Source organism: Neomonachus schauinslandi, chromosome 3 (assembly GCF_002201575.2).
Source record: "Neomonachus schauinslandi chromosome 3, ASM220157v2, whole genome shotgun sequence".
NCBI lineage: Eukaryota > Metazoa > Chordata > Mammalia > Carnivora > Phocidae > Neomonachus > Neomonachus schauinslandi.
Window position 1 is genome coordinate 183,656,577 of NC_058405.1, and position 20,854 is coordinate 183,677,430.

The 20,854-nt window shown below is 37.7% G+C and overlaps 1 protein-coding gene across 2 annotated transcripts in view; it reads right to left on the minus strand.

Moving 5' to 3' along the window:
* TRIP12 (thyroid hormone receptor interactor 12) overlaps nucleotides 1-20,854 on the minus strand; it is a 140,041-nt gene that overhangs the window by 56,798 nt on the left and 62,389 nt on the right. Inside the window, exons 6-9 of one of the 2 annotated variants that reach the window (XM_044913769.1) lie at nucleotides 12,526-12,631; nucleotides 9,781-9,917; nucleotides 4,397-4,480; nucleotides 3,265-3,360 (exon numbers count right to left, since the gene is read on the minus strand). In XM_044913769.1, coding sequence (XP_044769704.1) covers nucleotides 3,265-3,360; nucleotides 4,397-4,480; nucleotides 9,781-9,917; nucleotides 12,526-12,631 — 423 coding nt within the window. The remainder of the gene's footprint in view (nucleotides 1-3,264; nucleotides 3,361-4,396; nucleotides 4,481-9,780; nucleotides 9,918-12,525; nucleotides 12,632-20,854) is intronic. The other variant, XM_021682990.2, reaches the window with a different exon arrangement.

Sequence of the window (20,854 nt, forward strand, 5' to 3'; positions counted from 1 at the left end):
TATTTTAAAAGATAAAATACAATTATTTCCTAGGTTTGTTCATTACACGTGTCAAATAACAATGATCACCCCAGGGGTACCTAGGCGGCTCAGTCAGTTATGGGGTTATGTTTCCGGACTCTTGGTTTTGACTCAGGTTTTGATCTTAAGCCCAGCATCAGTGCCTCAGGTCGGAGTAGGCTTCAAATTCTTTCTCCCTGCCCCCTCCCCGCTCACACACTCATGCTCTTCACCCCCCTCAAATAAATAAAATCTTTCAAAAAAAAAAAAAAAAAATCACCCCAGTAGCAATGAGAAGACCTAGACCCTAGACTATGAACTCTATAAATACTATTTCATATAAAAGAGACCAGGGTGTTCTCTGAGGAAATCCCTAATTTCAGGTATCTGGGGTGGGGGGGTTTTGACCCTGACATATCAGAAAGGAAGTTATCAAAAACTACTGGTGACATTATCAAAAAGATTCAGAAGCCAACCCCCAAAAGATGCCATCATCCAATGATAGGACAATTTAATAATCAAATAATCTCTGAAATGTCTCCACTTGACAGTGATATTTAAAAAGAACAATAATGGCATTTTGGAGGATGCAAAAACCAACTATTTTCCAAACTGGTAAATAATGGGGAGAAATCCATTTTTCCTATACCAGTTATTCTCCTGTGTAACAAAACAGAAGGGAGATACTAATATATTTCTACTAAATTATCTCTTTTACTTCTAATAAATGAAGTCTGGTCATTAGATGTGAAGTGCTATCATTTTATAATCCCTGTCATGTAGGCACCCAGTTTTGATGGCTTAAGAGACAATCAGCCTTTATGTGCCTCCTAGTATTAGCACACACTACCACCTTTGCTTAGTCTTTCCCCACCAAGAAAATAATCAAACCTGAATCTGAAAAAGCCTCTAGATCCAAACACCAGTTTATAAAGAAGTACACTTATGACACTTGAGAGAAGGAAACTTGACACTCATTGGACAGCTATTATTAAAGAAAGTATTAGTTTATTTTTCAGGTATGATAATGGTAATCTGGGGGGGGGGTCTGTTTTAATGGGCATTATCTCGAGCTACATGTTTGTAGATAATTTTATATATAATGTCTGGGATTTGTTTCCAACAATGTGGGAGGAAGGTTGTGGGTAAGGGTAAAGCCAAAGACTGGCCATACAGTAGGCATCGCTGAACTGGATCCTGGGCGGGGGAGACGACACCCGACAGACACTGTTGTCTACTCTGGTTCTATCTTATTACATTAATTTCATGTGCAATGGTCAACCCTTAATACGAATTTGAGATGATTTAATGTTAATACTCTTAACAGCCTTCTCCCAAGAAATAAATGAAGTAGTGAAATCAAACTTCTCTCAAGAAAAAAAAAAAAAGAACAATGTATTAACCGATGGCTATATATATTTTGATCCTGATTCAAATAAACAAAAATTATAAATGGATTTATGAGAGGCCTAGAACATTTGCACTCTAAACAGGCACCTAGTAAAAGTAAGGATTCCTCTTAACATAACCACAATACTAAAATTTTTTTGTCCTTATAATTACAAATTAAATGACATGCAAATGAAATGATGTGTAGCACTGCCTTAAAATTAATCGTGGGGATGGGGAGAATGAGAACATTAACTGAAACAATAGTTGCTGGGGATTGGTAATTGTTGATGGGTTCATGGAGGTTATTCTACTACTATATTCTCAAATTTGCATATATTTATCTTTTTCATAACACATATCAAGTCATTGCCCTTTCTAAATCCTTCAATGGTTCCCGAGTACAGTTATTAGGTTAAATCCCATATTTGCCGCCGGCCTGCCAAGCCCTACATGACCTAGTGAGTATCTATCCCTCTCAGATTTCATCTTCTACCACTTCACTCTTTCCACAGGCCCTCTTGCTTTTTCTCAACATGCCAAGCTAAGTCCCACCTCTGGGGGTGCACTTCATCTTCCCTCAGACCTGTGCAGGGCTGGTTTCCTCACTTCATTTAGGTATCCACGAATTCACCCTGCCTCAGAGAAGGTTTCTCTAATCAGGCTAAGTATATCCCCTCACCAGCCAACCTACATCCTTACTTTGTTTTGTTTTCCTCCATAGCATTAACACTACCTGAAATTTTTTCTATTATAAAACTGTCTTCTTTATCGCCAGGGTCACCCTCTAGAGTGGAAGCTCCATGTGGGAAACAACTCTGTACTACCCTGTTCATGACTCAGGACAATCCCAGTACCTAATAAATGACACTAAATAAGAATCCTCCTTCAAGGGTTCATGAGAACTTTGCAAAAGGGTACGTTATCTGAGAGCTGAGTGTCACGGCAGCAAAAGCAAAACCAAACCAAACCAAAAATACCAGCTGCTTCTTAAATTTCTGTCAAATGCTAAGGCCAGAAACTTGAAAAGGACTTAAGTATAAATACACATATGTGAGCTTATGTCCACACATTTAAAAAAAACCAACCCAACAACTTGGAATATTTGATGGAAAATTGTATGAGCACATATTAGTAAGGTAAGAGTTAATAGACTTCAGTTAACACTTCAGAAATGTTGAAATTAATAAAGACTGAAATCTAAAAATACCTGCTCATTCTTTGAAAACATTATCAATGGAGTTATTAAAAAAATGCTTAAATGTAAATTTTGTTTAAGGAAGCTAAAGATAGTATTCTATACCAGGAAGAATTTAACTGGATTTGTAATTATGCAAAAGTTATTCTTGTTACTGAGTCACTGTTTTGTCTACCATATATGACAAGATCTCTGGATTATAATATGTTAATTTGATTAAATGAGTCTAGCGACTGGTAATTCTGCTAAGAAATCTTTTCTCTCCGGCTCACTCTACAATTGACTGTCTTACATACGGATTGAATATTATGCCACAAAAAATTCAAAGATTCAAATCTATGCAAATCATGCAATCAGATGCTACAATATAATCAATGTAATCATCTGAGATTCTTTACTATGCTAGAGTTAAACAAAGATTTAATCTTGCCGAAACTCTGGATGATTTTCTAATGACTCCAATCCAGTAATCAAAAATAAAAGTACAGAAGAACCTAGAGTTGCTGGGTTTAAAGGCAAGAATGTGCACAAGCCCTATTTTGTAAAACAGGTTAAAGTTCATGAAAACCTCCTTATATGAAAGCCTCTTTACAGCTATAGATAAACAGTAAAAACAGCACTCGCCTAATTATTAAAGGTTTTGGGGGGGGGGGGGCGATTTAAGAGTATTCACTTACTAGCTCCGCTTCCAATTGTTCTATGGAAAAGTTGCGACATCCGAGGACCGAGCGGGCCAAACAGATGAGGAGGAAGACCCCTGGCCTCTAACAAAGCTGAAGAAAAAAGAAAGGCATGAGGAATAGTTGAATTGTAAATGCAGTTGATCTTATGTAAAAATTTCAAGTACTGATTCATCTCACGATTTAGACAATGTTACTTTCCATTTTTATCTTTAGAAGAAACTAAACTTTCAAGACCACTCTTAAGATATTAATTAATATAAGTTACAACACCCATGTGCTAGTTTCAAGGCATCTTAGGTTCTATGGTGATACTAAATATCAGTGCCAGAGGGGACTGTATGAAATGATCCAAGAATAACCCAGAGTAAGTATTTACTTTGAAGAAATTATAGGTTAAGCACCCTTGTGTTGCTTTCTGATATTGGTCATGAGATCTTCTAAAAAACATATGGAAAAATTATTTTTATCAGGTCCAACAGGTGAAAAAAAATGTGTTCATGAGACTTCTAGTGGAAAAGAGACTGCTGTAAATTACTTTAGGAACTTAAAAGCAATCTGAAAGTGCTTTATAAATAATGTTTCTCGTAAGCCTCACACTGCGGATCTATCATGTAAACCAACTGTCTGAAGACAACAAAAATACATACCCACCCATTTGTAAAGAGCATATACATAATATAAGGCTGCTTTTTTAAAAGCACAACATTAAAATACCTGGTGTTTAGGTATACGCTTTACATTCATTTTAAAATAGGTGACCAACAACACAGCAAAAGCACCCCACTAGGATGCATTACGTTTGCAGGTACCAGAGAACATCATATTAAGCTATCCCCTTTTCAAGATCTTCCTTAATTCATTTCCAGCTATACAAGCAACCATAATAGAGAACATTTTAAAAACAAAGAATACATGCATAACATTTTGTCTAAACAGTAAAAATAGAGAGCCAGACAGATCATCTTCCAAATCCAAATCATCACAAATAAGAAGTTTTTATGAGTACAGGCATTGCTAGAGTATGTTTAAATGAGCTTATCCGAATTAATTTCAACAAAGAACAGAAGTCACAGGCAGCCTCTGATAATGGTTTCTGGTTTCTTGTAAGCTCCTTAACTGGCTTTACCTTGTAATCGTCCCATCTCGGAATCATCGGATTCACTTTCCCCAGAGGTGGTCATGCCCACAGCCCCTGCAACAGAACTAGAGGCTTCAAAAGGGGAGGGGAGAGGGGAGAAAAGAAGGTGAGGGTTAGGAGAGGAATATTCAAACTCATTATGTCTGGTTTATCTTGAAAAAAAAAAGAGCAGAGTTTTACAGACTACCGCGAATAAAGGCAATTAAATGTGTCTGCCCGTTGCACACTCAGCTGTTCTAGATTTCACCCTGTAGCTTCTATGAACAATAGGATGGTTCAACTACCTCAGTGTTCAACAAGCATAAAAATAACAACCTTTACATTTCTTCCATCCATGGCTTTGACAGATTCCTCATGCCTCTGAAACTGTTCCTAAATTAAGTCTTGTCCTGAAGTCATCTACCAAAAGTCCATGAAGATCACACTGCCAAAACCGCCATGAGGTTTACTAGATGGGCAGTCAGCCACAAACAGGACAGAAAGCAAAGCTGACATCTGGGGGAAAAGCTCCATGCCAACGTGTGTCTTCTTCAGTCGGCCTTACTCCTGGGCTGCAGTCTTGACACAATCACTTAGACGTTTTCTCTAAGAGCACGCAGATAATACCCTTCTTATTTCCAGGGCAAAATACTGAAGATACACGTTACAACCAACAGCAAAGCACTGAAGTACAAAATAGCGGACAACTAGGATGTCAAAACAAGTGCAGAAAAAAGAGTTCAGATTTAGAAGGATTCTACTGCCCAAAAAGCTAACCTGAGCAATAATTCAGTCTAAGCAAAGAGAGGCTGATTCTGTTATGAATCTGACCAGACAAAACTATATTCCTTTAAAACCAGCAGTTTTACCGTTCCTCCTCTCAGTGTCTCTTGAGTCTTTAAGCATTTTTTCTATACAATTAACCTGTGTATGACCACATTATCCACAATACCCTAAACCCTTACACTCTCCAGATAACGACAAAAGATCAGCCCAGAACGTTTTTTATTGTTAAAAGCACATGGATAAAATGTGAATTTACAGAGCTTTCCTGAAGAGGTGCTAATAAACAAGCCACCAACTGTATTATTTTCTTAATAGTTTTCTTCACACCTCATTAAGTATCTTCTATGATTTCACTGGGATTTTTAAAAATTCATACAAAAATGTATAGCTTAAGAACAGGAGTCAGCAAACTGTGGCCCACAGGCCAAATTCAATCCAGCACATCATTTTGTAAATAACATTTTATTAAAACACAGCCAAACTCATTGTTTTACACACTGTGGCTGCTTTCCTGCTACAACCCCAGAGCTGGGTAGTTAGTTCCAACAGAGCCTGCATGAAGCCTAAAACATCAACTATCTGGCCCTTCACAGGCAAGGTTAGCCCCTGGCTTATACTTACAGGTTAGCCAGAAATGCTAGTATTAAAGTGTATCAGTTTAACAAAATCCACACTTCTGGGGAAGAAAAAAGAATAACTACACTCGAGGATGCTGCTTACACGTGGCATTTATGAAACGCTTACCATCTGCAGACTGGGTCTGTTTCCTTACGAGGCACTGTAAGCTTTTTCACACTCGTGAGGTAACTGAGGCCTTGTGACTTTGAGTGTACTTGCCCAAGGTCAGACAGCTACCCACAGATCAGAGATCTGAGCCCAGGTGGTCTGAGGTTGTACTCAAATACTGTACTCTATTGGCCCCTTAAATATATTCTTCAGTTCTAATTTTTCATTCTAGTACAGCTGCTTCTTCACATTAAACAGAAATCTGGTTAACAAATACTGTTATTAAGGTTCCAATTATGGCTGAATTTGTTAAAGTGACTCTTAAACTTGCTTTTAAGCTGTTCTAATTATGTGCAGAGCAAATACAAAGTCTTAAATGAAGTTGTTGGTTTTTTTTAAAGCACCCCCTGGCACCACATCTTTTTTAAGAAAAAAAAAAAAAAAAAATCAAAAATTCACTTGGGAAGGTAATGCTGGCTTTGTTAGTTTATGTATTAGAGGGTCACCATAAGGAAAGGCAAGAATATTCTGATTTTTCATGGAGGTGGAGGGCCTGTTTTGACAGAAATCAGTCACTGAACCCAAAGAAGAAAAGATTCTTTGCCAGCCCAATGATGGCAAATATTAATCATTTGTCTACTATAGTTCCATGAAGGTATTACAGAATTAGATAAACCAAACTAGCCTGGCTTGTGAGTGGCTGTCTGTAAAGTCACCCAGGTAAGGAAATGTCATCGGCTGACAGCAGTCAATGACAAAATTCTTTAGTCAAGGTGTCAAACCTCCTTGGGCTACATGCACAAGATCTGTCCCAACACAAATACAAACATAAGATTATCAAGCAGAGAAAATGTGATGCCAGATTTTAAGAGGTGTCAATCTTTTTTTGTTGTTTTATCTCCCCCATCTACTCTTTAGCATATCTTCACAGCACCATGTAAGATAGTTTCATTCAATACACAGTTCAATTAAAACTATGGGAAAATATTTAAATCAGAACACAAGAAATTTATCACAGAACCCCACGTCTTTATACCTTAACCGATAAAGGCCTCTTATGCAGAAAGACAATAAAATATTAGAATGCTGATAGAATTAAATTTTACTTGACAGGAACCTTAAGGGTTTACCAGATCCCTAACTATAAGAGGCATCAGGAAGACATTTTTATGAGTGTAATGAAAACCTTTGAACAAGGCCAAAAGAATAACTGTTAGTAATGTAATTATGCCTTAGATGGGCCCTGGTATCAGGTGATATGCAAGCATCTAATTTTTAGGGATTCCAAACAAAAGTAGTTAGGGAGATTAAAAAAACTTAACAAAACTGGGGTTGCTTTTTCTTTTTACAAACTGACCCTATTCATTTCTTGTGAAATTAAGATTCTCAATGCAAAATCAGGTGCCAGAACATGGGCTATTCTTCCTTGCCATCTGACTGTTTTGCAGGTGTAAGGAAGAATACTTACTTCTCACTTTAGTGTCTCTAGTATCTGAAAGACTTTATCAGCACTATGAAAAGTTACACAGTTCTGATAAAGCCAAAACTACACCCCCCATCTCATGGGATAATGTGGGCAACACTTAACTTTCAACGCCAAGAGCTAGCATCTCTTCTATGAAGAGCCAGAGAAGTTGGGCTCCATATATAAGTATATTTCAAGGTGACCGAGCAGGCACACCATTATCAACAAATTTTCCTGAGTGTCAACAATACTGGCAAAGTCAGGGTGATATGAGCAGATCTGCCGAAGACAGAGCAATGCTTTAATCACTACATGGATAAAAAGCAATAAGGCAATAAGTTTATCTCAATGATTTCACTGGAATAGGTCAGGAAGATGGGATCTCCAAAAATAAATAATGCTGGGGGGGGGGGAACCCATAAAAACACTGAAGAGATTCAATCAATCTCTTTAAATTAATAAAAACATTATTTTAAAATAAATGTTTCCAATAGAATCTTATACCAACTGTCTAAGAGCTGTCTGTGAACAGATGCTTGCCAAAGATGCTCTAAGTTATTAACACCATCGATTTATACTCCACACTAACTTAGAGGGTTGTATTTCTCTTTAAATTCCAGTTGTACATATGGAGAAACTAAAGCACATCACACCGAAGAACTTAACGTAAAGTTCGTTAAGGAATCTGCTGCTTCCCGCAGCACTACTTCAGTGAGCTGGCAGAGAATCAGTCCTGCAGCACCTAGAAGGCACCGAAGTGAAATGAAGTCGTGCTGCGGTCCCCGGGTTATCTTTCCCTTGAACGTGGAAAATACTGAGATCACACTGTGATTTCCGGCAGTCTTATGAACCTAATCCCCTGAAGCCTTTATCCTCTTAAGTAAATACACCAGGGATCAACACCTTACACACCACCCCCTCATTCTGGCCGCCAGTGGTAGCCATATGAAATTAACTCTTGTGACTGTCGGGGAAGCGGAAGGACACAGCCTTTAGAAATGTGCCCTTCTTTTTGAAAACCTGGATTTCAGAGTCCCACAACCCTGGGCAACCTTAACCATTATGTGCCTCAGTTTTCCCTCATTTCTAAAATGGGGAGAACAGCACTCACACCTCAGCACACTGTTTTGCACATTAAATGAGAATATATGTAAAGTGCTTAATACCGTGTCTGCAACAGTGTACACTCTCTACAAACGTTAGCTACGAGAATTACTGTAGTGAGTCGGCTTTCACACAGTCCATAGCTCCATTTCTGTCATCCACGTGGGAACTGCCCCACTTCCATATGCAGACTTGAAATAAACATTTAAAACACCGGGAAGCATCGCCTGTGTGTCATCAAGAGCTTCAATAATTTGTATGTGCAATGGACTCTACTTTCCCTCATATTTAACCCTTGGGAAAAACTATTTTTAAAAAAAAGGGGGGGGGGGTACATGAAAAAGGTCCCCTCCCACCAGAAGAGACAGTTCAAGTTCACCATGCCTCTTATTATACAAAACCAGGCAGGACAGTGGTAAAAATGTTAAGCTGGACCGAAAGCTGAGAGCAGCATAAAACATGAACAGTGGAGGGCAAACTAGGACATAGGCTCCACCACAGGCATGAAAGAAAACCAGCACACATGTGCATGTTACGTGAAAGAGCGTTGTTATAAAGAACACACCTAACACCTAAGCCCATGTGTATCATTCTGACAGAAGAGACTCATCATACCCATGTTCATAATGATGAACTGCAACATTTTCCTATCTGTTCTTAATGTTAGATAGAAATGCTCACGACAAGCTACATTTTAAAACCTGGTTGGCCACAATTAGCCTCTGAAGTATTAGTCTTCTTTTCCTCTTGGTGATCAGTACATACTTAAAGCTGAAAAGGGTAGGGGGCAGCCTAATCTTTGTTGTGCTAAGATATCAAGAAGCATAAAAATAAGCCCATAAAAACATACACAGCATTCTTAAAGTTCCTTTCAAGAGGAATATGTATTACTTTTTAGGGGCTACAACATTCTCCATTAAAATTTACACATGTATGAAGAAGTAATTTAAGCCATATCCTTACTTTGTTATTATGAACTTAAATTTTCAATCACTGGGCAACTACTGTTATGTCCTCATTGCTACAGAAGAACCTTCACAGAAAGTGACTATTTCCTAAAAGCTCTTTGAATGTAATGAATACAAACTTGGATTTGGAAAAGAATTAAAAGACAAAAACAAATAAATCCAACTCATCAAAAACCCAAACCTATAAAGTGAAACAAAGGAGAACAAGTTTATCTGATGATAACACTGAGTGTATCTCTGTCCCCTCGCTTGCCTTATACCTGGTATGCCTACAAGGTAATTTATCTCTAAACAAATCAGTAAGGTTCATAAATGCATTTTAGAGCTAAGACATGCCAATCTACCTGCAGCTCCTTGGGGAGTTTCGTCTGTCCGAGCAGCGGAAGAATTCACTGTCTCCTGGCTGCTTTCAGGGTCCGCCATTTTCTCCTGTCGACGAGCTTCAGCTGCTCCTCTCTTGCCCAGGCCAGAGCCTCGCCGGCTACAACAGAAAGATGCCATCACAGGCAGCCCTACCAGTGACCAGGAGCAATGTCCACGCAGCACAAAGCTCTAATGCATGGAGCACAAAGCCAGTTTCTTCTTTTTTTCCACAGAAATTGTTGCAGAAAATCATTATGGGTAACAACCAAGACTTTGTATATTTAAAATTCTTCCAAGTTACACTGCAGTCACAATACATGCTTTTGTGGTGCTAAGAGCTGTTGTCATCCTTACAGACAGAAATGATTTTTAAACACTTCAACTAAATGGAAAAGTGACCCCTGCTTAGAGAATTCAACTCATTTAAATTAGATCCCTACTTCCAGGGTAAATAGTCAATATACAGACTTTACACTAACAAAGGGCAGGGGGGAGAAAAGAAAAGGAGAAGATGTGGGAAATTCCTATCACCTAAGTTCCAGAGAACTTAAACCACCAAAAAAAGAACTACCCTAATAATGAACAAGAGATCCATCCTTTAAAATAAAGAATTAAAGATTTAACATTTATAAATACATACAGATGATACTGAGGAAGACACTGGTTTAGGATTGAGGCACAGCGTAATATGGAAAGAATAATGATCAGTCATTTCTCACAAAGCAAATTACATTTTATTGATGATGATTTTTTCTATTTTAATAGAGAAGTCAGTAAGCAAATCAGGTAAAAACAAAAGATTTCCCCAAATTATTATAACTTGGTATTGTTTAAATAGCAGCCCTCTAAATTAGGAAATGAAGAAACATACTACTAAGGATATGTTTTAGAACAAAGTCAAACTGTGGTGGAATTAGATGCTGGCCAGTAAACAACCAGGAAGCAGCAGGCATTAAGTGACATGTAAATGAAGGCTCTGAATTACCAGAAAGTACTAGAAGAGTTTGTTCTTCCAAGTAGTAAAAAATCCTCCATAAACAGGGATTTGCTTAGCCAATCTTTTCTTGCAGAGAAACAGCTCACTCCAGACCCAATTTACCAAGCTACAAAGTAGTGGGATTCAAATTAATTCATCTATTTAACATTCAATTTACACGAGCCATGTGACACACACTGTGCTCAACACTTGGCTTGATGTCCTCAAGGAGTATCAGGTTAAACAGAGATGAAGACACGGCTACAGCAGGCTGTAAAAGCAGTAAATCTAAAGAGGAACTGCCACTAATTCAGAAAAAGTTTGAGATGAAGAGCTTTCCAGGCAGGTGGCTAGAAAGCTTGTGTAGAGAATAACCATGTAAACTCTTAAGTAATTTCACATGCGCTACGAAAGTGGTCATGAGTAGAAGGCAGGCAGGCAACAGAGCTGGGACACTAGACTACCTGACATCACACCAACTTAAAATTAATTTTCAACCACAGTGAATTTGGTTTGTATCTCAGATTATAAACTCTGGGTAAAGAGATTCAAACTCTAGCCCAAAATTTTTAGACAAAAGCTTTGAAGAACTAAGAAAATTTTCAGGGTTCTCGTAAAACTATTGCCAAGAAACCAAAAAAGCAAACAGGTACACTAACTCCAGATATTTTAATAGCATTTTAAACAATACAGACAGAACCAGAAAATAAGTGGAAAAGTAGATTTAAGTGGCTCGAGTCCTTTTATGACTTGCAACTAGTCATATTCTTTATGTCACTACTGTACCCACCACCAAGAGTAGTCATTGTCACTTATCTTAGAGGACAAACAACAGAAGGGCTAAAACCTTTCAGCTCACCTGGGTGAGAGTAGGGAAAAGGCAAACTGAAATCATTTGCCCCCATCACTGTTTTTGGCACATTTAGAAGAAAGAACAAACTACATATAAAAGAGTAAAAGTCCTACACAGCTGTGAATAATTAGCTGCACAAGGGCATTTGAGCAACTGACCACACATGAAAAGGTGAGGAAATTGTTAAGAAAAAAAAAAAAAAAAGTTTAACTTTAACCTAAGTTCTCAAATCAGTTAATATAAGAATGTGAAATAACACACTGTATCATATCAAAGGTAGCTGATTTTCTGAAAAGGAGATCCAAAACAGCAACTGGGGAAAACGGGAACTGGAGACATGAAAGCAGACACAAGACACCCACATTCCTCTGTGAGGGGTAGGTGTTGTAATACAAAATGAAAATGAAGTACATCTCTCTCCCCCTTATCCATTAAACTCAAGTGGTGCCAACACATTGAGAAACTAATTAGGCAATATTACAGCCACTAAAATAGGCATCCCTTTTGATCCATTAATCACACTACTAGGAAATTTAGCTACTTTTTAAAAAAATAACCCAAATCTGCATAAAGATGCTCATTAGAGATTTATTGGCCAACTGGAACTCTGAAAACAACAAAATGTCCAACTGCTGGCAATAAGTCTGTGAAAATAATGTAGCAACAGAGGAAAAGATAGAGGGTGAGAGTGCTGTCAAAAATAGCATGATTAATACTTAGCAAAAACATGTAAATCAACACTGGGGAAGAATTCCTTTATATTGGGTAAGTTTCTTTACTACTCAGTATTCAAGTGAAAACTTCAATCATTTTTGAAAACCGGGAGAGGGAAGGATCCTAACAGAAGTGGAGAAGACAACGAACCGGATCATAAACTGGAAAACGCCCATGTGTTACCTGGCGCTAGCACAGGAGCCCGTGGTCTTTTGGCGAGTGCTCCGCCTCAAACTGGGGAGCTCAGCAGGTGGGGATTCACTGCGCTTCTTGGTAGATTTTCTTAAACCTATACATGTGAAATGCAAAAGGGAATTTTTTTTAAAAAAAGAAGTTATCAGAAATTAAAAACTACACAGTTCTTCAGGTCAAAAGCCCAATGCATCTTCCATGGGCTCTCCAGCACTCTGCGAGGCTCCCGTCACAGTTTGCCTTTACTTACCCAGTCCATCCTGGCAAGGTTAATATGGTACCTGGCATTCTCCGTCAGGACAAGTCCCACTTGGCCCCAACCCTGACTCGAGCTATCCCACACCATGAATGACAGTCTTTCTCCTCTCATACCATCCCCGTTAACCATTCCTATCATCTCTACTCCTCCACTAAGGCCAAGAGAGATTTTTTTTTTTTGCATTTACTATATATTTCAGGATTTTACTAAATTTAAAAATTTTTCTATTTTTCATTTTCATTCATTAGCACATTACACTGTCTTTAAGCTGTCCCTTTCATCTAGTTCATATAAAGTTCATCAATTAAGACTATGAGAGAACAAAATGCTTTCTTTTCTTTACACAACCCCATCAGCAAGGAAAATATACTTGAGGTGAAGGTTATTAGAATGTCCAATGTACAGATAACTGGATAATTAAGGAGGAAAGTCAAACGAGCACACTTTACATTTCTGGAAGCTAACTGAAAACCTTCATAGGCTTAACAGATTCTAAAAAGGTACAGCAATTAAATGAAATCTATTACTATTTCATAAACAATGGGGAGGCCATCGAGCACTGGTTCTCCCTCCCTCTCCCCCAGACAACGTTACTGTCCCGGGCATCATACTGGGTGGTGCTCTATCTAACAAAGACCTCCAACCGTGAAAGGTCTCCAAGTGAAAAAGCTTATTTCCAGAACTACAACGTCACCTTAAAGAGCGTTTCCTTTTTCAGAGACTAATTAGACAGTAATAACAATTCTCCAGGTCACTTATTTCCCCCCCGCCAGAACCTTTTTTTTTTTTTTTTTTTTTTTGAGACAGAGCACAGATGGGAGGGCAGGGTGCAGCAGCAGGAGGGGGAGAAACAGACAACCGATGAGCAGGGAGCCCAACTCGTGGCTGGATCTCAGCACCCTGAAATCATGACCTGAGCCAAAGGCAGACGCTTAACCAACTAAGCCACCCAGGCGCTCGATCCCCAGGAACTTTTAATTTTTGACCATTTTGCTGCTTCAAAGTGGGGTAACAGAAACTCCTTCCTCTTGATTTTCTTAAAAACACCAGTAAAGGATATGGGTAATAGGTGATAAAAAAGATTCTAGACATCTTTCCGACCCTTAGACGCTTACAGTTCATTCAACCTGGGATAGTCCCTATACTAAATACACAGTGAAAATTGCTAACTAAGTGAAAAGCACACTATTAAGGAATCTTTAAATACCAAACAGAAGCTATAAAGACAAAAATCTACATTCAGACAGGTATTACCATTTAGAAATCTGAACCACACCTTTTGGCCCATTTTTTTTTCCAAAGTAAATTTTGTGAAAGGTTATCTAGACTCCTCAAACTGGCATAAAAGGACTAAAAATGAAACTTTAAGTAGGGAAAGAAGATTGGCCTAAGGGTTTCTTAAATTTCAATTTTGTTTTTGGATTGGTTTACTACATAGCATATTACCAGAATTACTTAACGCGATCACAAATCAATGTCTGATACCCCACACTATTTTATCTTTGTTTGGACATGCATCCTGTCACCTGAAAGATGAACATGGCATGTGGACAGATTATGGGACTAACTTAATATATTCAACTAATTGGCATCACTATTTTTTAATACTTAAAAAATTCAGAAATTGTTTTTTTTTAAGATTTTATTTATTTGACAGAGAGAGACACAGCGAGAGAGGGAACACAAGCAGGGGGAGTGGGAGAGGGAGAAGCAGGCTTCCTGCCAAGCAGGGAGCCCGACGCGGGGCTCAATCCCAGGACCCTGGGATCATGACCTGAGCCGAAGGCAGACACTTAATGACTGAGCCACCCAGGTGCCCCCAGAAATTATTTTTAAATAACGTTCCAGAAAACATTAAATTATACTTATCTTTCTATTTGAATTGTGCAACTAAGTTAGAATAGACTTAAAAACACACAAATCATAGAAAAAAAAACATGAGTGCATGTTATAGTAAAACACTCCACAATGTTTGCACCTCTAACGTACTTTAAAAACCCCTGTATTGTTGTCACTAATATTAGTTTATGTGACACCTAACTATCATCACACATACCATGACACAGAAATGGACGCTAGCAATGACACTCTTCAGTGCTGCTATACTGCTTATGAGATGACAGTATATGTTCTGACCAAAACTTTTATACTTTCACTACTCATGTCCTATTTTAGAGTTAGATGTTTAACTTTCTTTTAAACAATTTCATTCAAATGCCATTTCCTTATGATAAAATATACTCACTTTAAATATGGAGCTGAACAAATGTATCGACCCATATAACCAACACCACAATCGGATCAGGACAGAACACTGCCATTACTCTTAGAAGTCTCTTTGGGCCCCTTACAGTTAATCCCCTCACCCACACGTCAGGCCTCTGGCAACCACTGATCTGTCCTTACTGCCTATTCTAGAATTTCATAAAAATGGAGTCATACAGTGTTTTGGGAGATTTCATGTTGCTGAGATTTACAGTCCATTCCTTTCTACTGTGGAGAGGCATTCCTTGAATGGATATGCCACAATCTCTTTATCCACTGTTGGTGTGAAATTTAAGAGAAATGTACTAAATTACAGAAAAGTAGAGGGCACCTGGGTGGCACAGTCACATGTGCGCCCAACTCTTGGTTTCAGCTCAGGTGGTGATCTCAGGGTCCTGAGACTGAGCCCCGCACTGGGCTCTGCACTCAATGCGGAGTCTGCTTGAGACTCTCTCCCCCTCTCTCCCTCTGCCCCTCCCCACTGCACTCTCTCTCTGGAATAAATAAATAAATCTTTAAAAAGGAAAGAAAGAAAGAAAAGGAAGGATGGATGGAAGGACGGACAGAGGAGAACCAGAACAAGAGAGTAGATAGAAAAATATTTTGAACTGCTGTTATAATCATGCTGCAACGTAAAATGACTGTCAAGACTATTTGACATGACTCCAATTAGCCTGATAAAGTAGGAGAGATAAGCCCCAATATTCTGTTTTCTGAAAGGCAATCCCATGATAAAGAAGCTGCTTACATATAAAGCTCTATAGTGGAAAAGACGTTTCCCCATTTGTAACATTACCTGAGGCCAGGATGGGAGACAAAAATAGCTTTCACATGTGTATCTGCTCCAAAAATTGGAACAGGGAAACACCTCACAGGTGGTAAAGACTGATAATTACTAACTTAACAGTATTTTTAAGCAAATCAAGTCAAACGTTGGAAGAACTCTATAAATTCTTTCAACCTAAAACATTCTTTAGAAGATTACAAATGTTGGGCGCCTGGGTGGCTCAGCTGGTTAAGCGACTGCCTTCGGCTCAGGTCATGATCCTGGAGTCCCTGGATCGAGTCCCGCATTGGGCTCCCTGCTCGGCGGGGAGTCTGCTTCTCCCTCTGACCCTCCCCACTCTCATGTGCTCTCTCTCTCATTCTCTCTCTCTCTAAAATAAATAAATAAAATCTTTAAAAAAAAAAAAAAAAGATTACAAATGTCGAACTTTCTGGGAAAAAGGAAAGCGGAAGTCATTTACAGAGGAAGCTCTGCCCAGAGAATGGGGATAGTTTAACCTTCTTCTGGCCAGTCAGCTGACAATGCCAGAACATACCGTACTGACAGTTTTAGATTGGCTATAGTTTTCAAAAGCACTTTGAGATACAAAGTTATGATAATTCTTACTCTTCAGACATAAAACTATTAACTGACTTGCTTAAAGGCATAACCCAGACAGACTACACAATTCTTACGTTTATTTTGAAGCAGAACAGAGGCTACTACATCTTCAATACACTTAGGGCCAAAGTTAAAGTTGTGCCTTACAGGTTCACTTAGGACATGTTAAAATACTTCATATAAAAACACTGTAGTTTTGTAGATTCAAAATGTGTTTCCTTCCATTCTACTGGTCAAGTAAGGGTTATTTCAATAAAAGAGGAAACAATGTAAGTGTAAACCAACAACCCAGTGAGAACGAATTAAAATTCATGTGCACGGGAACACAGGCACACGCGTGCACACACACAAACATACACAGAGGCTGTAATGCAGCAACACTAAGTTTATCACCTATTTTTATGAGGCCACTCAGAGAAGCATCCAGAATACCTACTGGCCAAATTAATATATTAATGTCTACGAAGCCTTTGCGTAATGAATTTAGGTATAAATGTAGACATACTTTCATCAAAGCTTTTGACATTATTTTGGTATAAGAATATACATTGTTGTTCCTACAAATATATTCTGTTAATCTTTATTCCTGTGGTAAAAGTGAAACTGGAAGTTAGTATTATTCTCTTAAAAGTCCTAATTGCTTTGTTTCTCTACAGCATATGTATGTCTTACCTTTTTTTTGGGGGGGGGGGGAGACAAGTATTCCTAACCCCCAGCTAATTTGCATGCAGTTCAGGGCTTCATCTTTTGTTAAAACATTAGTTTTTTTGCAAAGTCAGGACATACAAAATGTGAAATAACTAAATCCCTCATGTATCCAGTTGTAAGCTTGGATTTCTCAAATATAATATCTTAAAAGAATGAACAGATTGAGGGCCTTAGAAATTTTATTTTCTGGACCCTCAACTAAAATAAACATAGGTATGATCTTGATGCTTTCTACTCACAGTGATTTTTCTTCTCTACTTCAAACTTTCAAAAGTACTACTCCTTGCATTACAATATGCTGAAATGATTTCAACTGTGTAATTTTGGCAGGAGGAATGAGCACTCGTCACAGGATCTGCCTACTTCAGGACAAGAATAACTAGAGGTAAAACAATATTCATCCTAGAAAGGTATGGTTTTCATTAGTAATTCCATTAAGTTTCTTTAAAAGTAAGCGTAATTAGATAATACATATTCACTGTCATGCTTTTATTCCATTTTTAATTCTTTCATGAATTAAATGAGGATGCTAATCTTTGATATGGCATACACATATGGTCCCACAATAAAAATATAGCCCCCATGATAAAATAATCTAACAATGCAATAATTAAACGTTCCAGTTTCCTAAAGATTCCTTCTGTTGTATAGTGAAAATAAACCTAAATGTCAATGTATTGCTAAGGTTGTTTGAAAATCAAGTGAGATGGGGGAGAGATTGACCTAACACCTTTATTCAGTGAATAATGACTGAATTCAACTGCATTAACGTTTTTATTCTCCAACTTACATATTCATTTCAAAGTGACCTTTAAAAATGATCAAGTAGGGGACCTGGGTGGCTCAGGTCATGATCCCAGGGTCCTGGGATCAAGCCCCATGTCAGGGAGCCTGCTTCTCCCTCTCTCCTCCCCTTTCATACTCTCTTGCTATCTCTGTCTCTCTCAAATAAATAAAATCTTTTAAAATAAACAAATAAATAAAATCAAGTAGACATCTCTTGTATAAGACCCAGAAACCCTTGTTCTGAACACCGTTGTTTTTTTTTTTAATTCTTTTGAGAACTCTATCCTACCCCTTCTCCATGTGATACTGATGGAAGTACCATTCACAGTACATTCCCACTATATGAATAGGACTCAAATTGGCCAGACTATTTCCATCATAGTCAAATACAACCCTGCATCCAAAATAGTGATTCATTCAAGGATAGGCATATGATCCAAGGAAATCAGGGACTTTCTTACAATTTAATACATAAATGATTGGACAGCATCTCTGGGGAGGAGAGGGGAAGGTGTGAGAGTCATAACATAGGTTTGGGCCTGACAGGGTCATCTTTTTGGGCTCCTGGACCCAGTCAAGACTGAAGCTAGCCAATCTATTGGCTTTAGAGTCACATGAACTGACCAGTGTTTATGTGTGTATATGCCACACATCATATAATATATACCATGTTTTTATATACATACCTAATATAATATACAATTATATTAAAATTTTGGGGCTAAGGTAGATGTTGACAAACTGCAGCTTGTGGGCCAAATTCCAACTGGCAACCTGTTTTTGTAACTCCCACTAGCTAAGAATGATTTTTACATTTTAGAGAGTTGTTAAAAAGAAGAATATGTAATAAAATCTATAGGTGGTAGTAAAACCTAAAATATTTACTATATGGACCTTAAAAAAATAATAATAATTACTGACCTGGACTTTGAAAAGAAAAAGGAAGAACAGTATATGGACTCACCTAAGTTTCAAGAATCAGATAAAAATTTAAAAAACAAAAACTTGTCCAAAAGACAAAAGAAAATCCCTTGTATTTTAAGAAGAAAAAGAAGACCTGAGCTAAACAATATCTCATTTTCAAGTAATTTTTCTAGAATTAGTTAACTTGATTTTTTTACTTAAAATTTTTGCAATACTCCCACATATAACAAATACATCTCCTTTTTAAAATGGTACAGTAGACAAACCAATGAATAAGATACACCAGTTATTTTAAACAAGGGTATTCAAAACTGCTACAATTCATTTACATTTCAAGGTATCAAAGGATGATTAGGATTGGTTTTTTGGGGGAGGTGCAGGGAGGACTGGGTTTTGAAATGCAAATCCCCAATTTGTTTATATATTTTAGAAAGCTATCAAATGGAGCACCTGGGTGGCTCAGTTGGTTAAGCACCTACCTTTAGCTCTCAGGTCATGATCCCAGAGTCCAGGGGTTGGACTCCCTGCTCAGCAGGAGTTGGCTTGTCCCTCGCCCTCTGCCTCTGACCACCACCACCACCACCCCACCCCGCTTGTGCTCTGTCTCACTCACTCTCTCAATAAATAAAATCTTTAAAATAAATAAAATAAGATAAAAAGCTATCAATTATCCATTTATTTACATGTTGTATCTGTTTCAAAAGGTATTCAGAATGACTTGTTTTTTCTTCATAAAAGGAAAAAAAATGCACCAAATAACATGAGTACTATCGCACATGAAGAGTTCAATTTAGAATCATGCAATGGGGCCATTTAGCTACCGGGAAAAGTAGGCCCAATAAAGAGAACTAACAGTGGGAATATTTTCAGTAACTTGATCTTGATTCCTTCAGCCAAAACAGAATCACGAGAACCTGGTATAACCTGGTGTTGCTTTCAGTATATACATCCTTACTAATGGTTACTTTGCCAAAATAAATTCACAAAATGGAAAGTAACCTAGCATATAAGGGATCATAGATGTTTATTTTAAAATCATTCAGTAACAGTAAAAGATGAGTTTTGCAGATGGCAGTAAGGTAAATCCCAAATGGAATTTTCTAAGCCAAGTTTTTATTTTCTAGCCAATGCAGAGCAATTTCATGCATTGATTTGGCAATACAAATTAAACACATTAGAAATGTACAAAAGATATTCATCTAACCATTATTTTAATAATGAGATACTGGAAAAGAGCTAAATGTCCAATAATAGGGAATGGTTAAGTAAACACCAGTAATAAAAACTGCAGGAATACTGTCTTAGCTAGTAAGTATATGAACAGATTGGCATTTTACACTACTAGTGGGAATGTAAATTCATTTATTTCTACAGGCAATTTCAAAATATACATCAATATTTAAAAAGAACATAATCAGAAACCTAACAAGGAGATAATGCTGTAAATTACAAAGCTCTAGTCAATTTAAAAAATTTAGAACAGTGTAAATGCCCATTAATTGAGAATGAGCTAAATTAGGATACGTCCATTTACAGCCATTCAAATGATGTAACTTACAGTTCTTTTGAAAGGAAAAAGGTCTAGTGTTTAGGCAAATAAAGCACTTCAGTTTCTTCATACCTAAAACACAGATACTACCTCATTCTGTTGTCATGAGGATAAAATTTAATGTGTTACATGTCTAGCATGGAGTGTGGCTTATAATGGGCACTCTACTGTCATGCAGAGCAAGCGCCAAGTTTTGATGAAATACGTGCATATACATGACAAAGTGTGTGCATTCTGTTAAAGACAGATACCTGGACACACATACATTCACTTCTGTCTTCTCCAGAAACTCCACTAAACTAGCATTAAAAGAATCTGAGGCATAAATCCACAAGGATGAGATGAATGGAAGAGATTACGATCACAATTTTACAAGATGAAAAGCAGAAATCCCAGCACTAGAAATTCCAGAAAACTTAAAGCAGAAAACTGAGATAAATTA